This window comes from Chiloscyllium plagiosum, chromosome 10, assembly GCF_004010195.1.
Source record: "Chiloscyllium plagiosum isolate BGI_BamShark_2017 chromosome 10, ASM401019v2, whole genome shotgun sequence".
Taxonomy (NCBI): Eukaryota; Metazoa; Chordata; class Chondrichthyes; order Orectolobiformes; family Hemiscylliidae; genus Chiloscyllium; species Chiloscyllium plagiosum.
In genome coordinates this window covers 82,223,083-82,229,082 of record NC_057719.1, presented here as the reverse complement: position 1 = coordinate 82,229,082, position 6,000 = coordinate 82,223,083, and the positions used below count along the sequence as shown (strand labels likewise).

The following is a 6,000-nucleotide window of genomic DNA, read 5'->3' as shown; positions in this document are numbered from 1 at the left end:
GTATCTTCTAGTCCTTTTTAATATCCCTCTCAAATTACACAAATGCCTTTAAAGATTTGTGCACACAATCCATAGGCCTCTCTGCTCATACACTTTCTTTAAAATCATAATTTGGTTTATCCTGTCCCTCCTCATTGGCGCTAGCAACAATAGAAGTTACTTCACAATTCTATACAATTTGCTTATCTGCTCAGTTTACTAGTCACTTCATTATTTTGATAAAATTTTGCAATGGCACCAAAGCACAAATCTAAGTTAAGCCATGTTATGTTCTAGCCCATTATATATAAAAAAAAGGGGTTATGGTCCAAAACCAGTCCCAGGGAACACCACTGCATTTTTGCTTCTGATCCAAAAAAAACCTTCCACACATTCTTTTCCTGTCTCTTAACCAGTCTTGTATATACAAAGCCACAGCCCCTTTAAGACATGGGCTTAAATTTTGTTAACACATTGTTATGCAGTACTTAAATACCTTTTGGAAGTGCAGATGAACATTAACTGCGCTAACATCACCAGCTTTTTGTTGAACTCAATGATGTTAATTGCATGATTGGCCTTATTAACTGTTATTTCATTAACAATTAGTTTTATCCTGGATTAATTGATCTAAGTTCCCTTTTGCTCAAGTTGACTGACCCATCTGTCTCACACAGAGGGATATAATCTTAGCAATCTCCAAATATGCAAGACAAAAGAGTTGGAAAGTCCAAGCCTGAGCCTCCACATCTTCCATACTTCCTTCCCCACCCTTTGACTGTTTTCTAAAGAAAACTGTTTAAGTTTTGGGCTCACTTATTTCAGCCGTTCTCTAATCTAGTCTCATACTTGCCTCTTTTTCAGTTCTGTCTGCATTGTGCTCAATCTGACATTGCCAATAACCTTCCATTTCACTTTTGTCAGATGAAGCTGCAGCTTTAGCTGCCATTTCTTGCCCCCACATTAGAATGTGCCGAATATATCCCAACTTTTGCTTCGGTAAAAGGTTTCCCATTGCTCATTTACTATTTTACTTGTCAATCTTTGATTCTAGGAGAAAGTGAGGACTGCAGATGCTGGAGATCAGATTCCTGAAGAAGGGCTTATGCCCGAAATGTCGATTCTCCTGCTCCTTTGATGCTGCCTGACCTGCTGCACTTTTCCAGCAATCTTTGATTCTAATCCACCTTAGGCCCACCTTTAGCTCGTTGAAATTAGCTCTCCTCCAACTCAGTATTTTCAAATTTGATTTTTGTCCTTTTGCATAATTATTTTAATGATACTGAATAATACACAACTACCCAGTGAAAATGCTCCATTCCCTATTTCGTTCCCTAGAAACTGAGGAATATGCTGATATACTGTCAAAGTGCAAGAAAATTCTTCTGTATTTCAGAAACTCCCTCTTTTCGCTCATCTATATTGGGTTAGTTTTCCATTACCTTGCATCTTTTGTCAATTTCTTCTCAAATGTGCTTCTCCCCACCATCTGTTTTTTCATCATGATGGTCTTTTGCCCCCACCCAACTAGTAAAGGTACTTCTGTTGTTCCTTAATCAATGGAAAATTGATATTTCCAGTAAAGGATCCCATTCAATGTTAAAATTGCTTCTTTAATCTTTTCATCCTATCCAAATTTTCTTAAATAACTTGCATCCAAAAGTACAAATTCTTCATTTATTTGAACCCCACTTATTACTACTTCGTACTCCTATATGATTATTTGCACCCAATCTTATTTTCACTCTCCCTGAACACATTCAAACCAGTCTTTGTCTACGTCCTACTCCTACCTGATCCTCACCACCACCTACTTTAATCTGCTCTTTTCTTCATTACCTTCCCAATCCTGTTGTCACATTTCAAATATTTTTTCAGGGGCCCTTTCCAAATTAATTTCTATTACAATTTAAAGAAACTGTCGTCTGCAAGGATATTGATCCCAAGCACATAAAAGTATTGCGAATTTGGAGATCTGAAGAAAAGGCATTAGTTCTAAAAAAACTAAGCCGTTCTGGCAGCACGCAGGGAGAGATAGTCCCAAGCATGCTGTGGTGGAACCGGTCTACCTTGACTAGAACATATTCCAATGCCTAAGGAATCTGAAGTCATTCCCCTCTACTTTATTTATCTAGCCACATACTATTCTGTTTTATTCCATTTCTATTCCCAACAGCCACATAGAACTGGGATTAATCTATAGATGAGCAAATGTGAAGTCCTGCACTTTCATTTCCTACCAAGCTCCAGATGGTCTGATTCCAAGACCACCAGCTCTCTCTTTCAGACATCATTGGTTCTTACAACCTTCAAAGTGTTCCGCACCCAGTGATGCCCGATCAGTAGGGAGGCAACTGAGTGCAGGACTCAGATTGGCAGATTCAGAAACACACTCTTACTAACAAATCCCTACAAGAACTGCCTTTTCACACTTTATTACAAGCACACATACCCTTTCAGCCAACACCAACCTCCATCTGTCATTTGACCAATGAAGCAATGGATGCAAACATAAGCTGCACATCTCTAGTCTGATCACTCATTATTAAAAACCTGTTAGAATGAAACACTTCCCTTGCTTTCCCCAGCCAACCGATGGCCATTTGCTTACTAAACCTCTGTACTCTGTAGTTTTGAGGTTACCCTTTTTGCAACATATCTGGGAAATTCTCAGGCTATCTGCACCGCTGTATCTCTATACAGCCCCTATCCAGAGTACATGCAAGTGTTTTGAAATTCTCAAATAACACAGCAGTGTAGGCAATAGATCATCACTGTTCCATCATTGTGCCTAGTCTATCCACACAAAAGAATGTGTACATATCCTTGGCTTAATTTAAATTTTAACTCCTTGGAACTAAGTCATTCATTAAGTATGTAAACTTTTTACAGGTTTAAGTTACATAACACATCCCCTTCCTCTCCTTGAAATTTCAGTCACCATTCCATTTGGTATATTTCCCCCAATTGTGTTCACAACTCTCCTGTTCTAAGATTGCAAATCATACAATATTTTTCTTCCCTCCAGTGTACAGCAGCAGCATCTAGGAAATAGAACCTGAAACCATTTCATGGAAATATTTTTAGAAAAATGACTAGGTGATATTCAGAGAGCAGACTTTAATGTGAGTGGTCAACTTTCTCTTCGTTATCCATTCCCCCTCTGTTTTGATCAGTTGTATACTGGTCTTCCGGTTCCAGCAAAGATTAACCCACCTTTCCTCCATTTTGAATTTAGTCAGGTTTTTGACCAGCGTTTTGCATGTTATTTTGAATCTTCAAATGTCAGTTCTAGTTCATTCATACTTGTCACCAAGTCGTTTTCAAGCCTCACTCCAGACATAATCCAGAGTGATAGCCCAGTACAGTGTGAAGGGAGTGCTGCATTGTTGGATTCTCCATCTTACAGGGGAGATGCAAAGTAGAGGCTCTATCTGCACTCTCAGTTGGAAAGGAAAGATCCCCCACACTAGCAAGAGCAGCAGGGGCTGTTTTATTTGCATTTATTGCTCAATGAACAGATCATACTTGACCATCATCACATTGCAGTCTGTGACATTTTACTGTGCTGCTGTTTCCAGTATTACAGCACCAACTGAAAAGTAATTCATTGGCTGCAATGTACTTTGCAATACATTGAAAGATGTTATATAAGTGCAGAACTTTCCCAGGTTTTCTAATATACGCTACCAATGCTAAGTTAATGTTTGGTGGTCAGACTTTTACCTGTGATAATGACCATTTTCGATTCAAGAAGAAAAAAAAGACTACTGGGCTTTTCTAGTAAATCATAGACAAGATCTTGAGTTGTGGTGTTGAATAATGGGAGAAATGGCAGAAATAAATTCCAATGGTATTGGCAGAAACATCTTTAATTCTATGTGGCCATCAGGCCTAACACTTCAAAACATTATTAAAACCTTTCAAGTGAAAACATCAGGATATCAGTAGAGAATGAACTTTGTTTTTTAAAAAACAGTCTCTTCAAACATATCAAACTTAAATCATATATTAAATTTTCTTTCTCAAAACTCAATACAATTTTTATGAAATTTAATTCCAACAAGTAATTATCTTTGAAATAATATTAAAAACAAAAAGAGGGAAGAGAAAACGAATTTGGAATGTTATCCCAATTCAGACGTAAACATTTAAGTGCTGGCATTATCTGCCAAAATGGAAAATCGGGCTAGGGTTATTTAAGAAAGAGATCAGTTTGGAATACAAGTGCAATTTTTTTTTTGTTACTGTTTATAATTTTTAAAATTCGCAAAGTGGGTCATCACTCGCTTGGGAGCAGGACCCGTTATTAGTGGTGATGGAGAACGAGCATGAGAAAAGTGGCTCGAGTGTCATGATGACATTATCAAATTGATTAGTGCAGAAACCAGCGCTATTTTCCAGGAGCCAGTTTTCAGATTGGTCACTGTCCTTTGGTATGCAGTCAGTGTGATTGATCGGATCTTAAAAATTTCTCTAATTTATGTACATAAGGCAAAAGGAAGTGTGTGTCCGTTGTCCACCAGGAAGGTTGTGTGGAATCATAACTCCAGTCAACATCCATCATATGCGTTCTTCTGATATCATATTGGTTCTTTTCTAAGCCTGAGTTCCCATAGAATTCGGGAAGTGCTATACTATTGCGGGTTTTTAAGAGTTCGGCCGTGGCGGAAGTCGTACACGTGTCTGCAAATAAAGACCAGATCTGGGTCCGTGTTTTCAGGGACTTTGCGGTGAGGAGGAGTGGAGTACTCTTCGGAGGGAGGGACCACTAGTCTGTGATCGGGAGCCCCCTCCTCTCGCCATTTTGCCAAGGCACAGAACCTGCAGAAGAGCATGGGAGAAACAGGAATTAAAATGAAGATAGAAGTACATCATCAGATGGGCACATTTACGTTAGTATTCACTAACACCTCTCACAGATGATCCCGATAACATTAACACTCTTCAGCACTGTCAGAGAACTAATTTAAACCATTTCCATTCAGTCTATCTTAAGGAGGTTGGAATGCAAAGAGGGGAAGTTAAATTTCAGCAGGGCAGAGCCTTGGTCACACCCCATCCTGGGGGTTTGGGACACAAAAACACAGGAAGGATAGTAACCTTTGAATAAGTGCTGAAATTCATTCACCAAAATCATACCAGCACCTGGAAAGTTATTTAGGTCAGACTGCATTAACTTGGTTTTAGAACATTGAGAGGTAATCTGATTGAGATACTTAAAATGATACTTTCCCATGAAAACGCTGAGAACTAGGAGACAATTTTAAAATTAGGAACAAACCATTCACAGGCTAAAAACCAAGCAGGACTTTTTCACACAAATTGCCTGCCACAAAAGACTGAATGGTAATGATGGGTAATAGATGGAATTTGAATTCAATAAAAATCTGGAATTAGGAGTCTAATGATCATGCAACTGTTGTCAATTGCTGGAAAAACCCACCTGCTTCATTAATGTTCTTTAGGGAGGGAAACCTGCCATCTTTACCTGGTCTCGCTGGCATGTGATTCCAGACTCTCAGCAATGCGATTGACTCCTAATGCACATAGGGCAGTTAGGGATGGGCAATAAATGTTGACCTAGCCAGCGAAGCCCCCATTCTATGAATGAAATTTTTAAAACCTAGAGCTTTCAAGACTAGATTGGATGTTGTTGGGATTTTAGTTGAAATACAGATCAACCATGATATCACTGAATAGTGGAGCAAGCCCAAAGGCCAGAATAGATTCCGCAAGCAAAACTGTACTTAGAAACCTGTAAATAAAGTAAAATCATCAGTCTCGAGTCCCCTCTGCTCATCTATTTCCAACTGCTCATCAACTTCTTACAACAGATTATTTGTATTTTCATTTGCTGTCCTTTCTATTACTTCATTTCAGTTTTTGTTTGTACTGGTTTCTCCTTCATGTCAATACATCCAAGGCCATTCATTCATGCTAGGCAGTACCACATTCCAAGCTCTGGATAATAATTCTGAGCTCTCCTAAAATCCCATATGGATTTACTAGTGATTATTC

General features: G+C 38.7%; 1 protein-coding gene across 1 annotated transcript in view; it reads right to left on the bottom strand.

Moving 5' to 3' along the window:
* Positions 1-3,833: 3,833 nt before the first annotated feature.
* bahd1 (bromo adjacent homology domain containing 1) overlaps positions 3,834-6,000 on the bottom strand; it is a 71,900-nt gene continuing 69,733 nt past the window's right edge. The window contains exon 7 of the mRNA XM_043698205.1: positions 3,834-4,803. Within this exon, the coding sequence (XP_043554140.1) occupies positions 4,617-4,803 (187 nt within the window). The 3' untranslated portion in view covers positions 3,834-4,616. The remainder of the gene's footprint in view (positions 4,804-6,000) is intronic.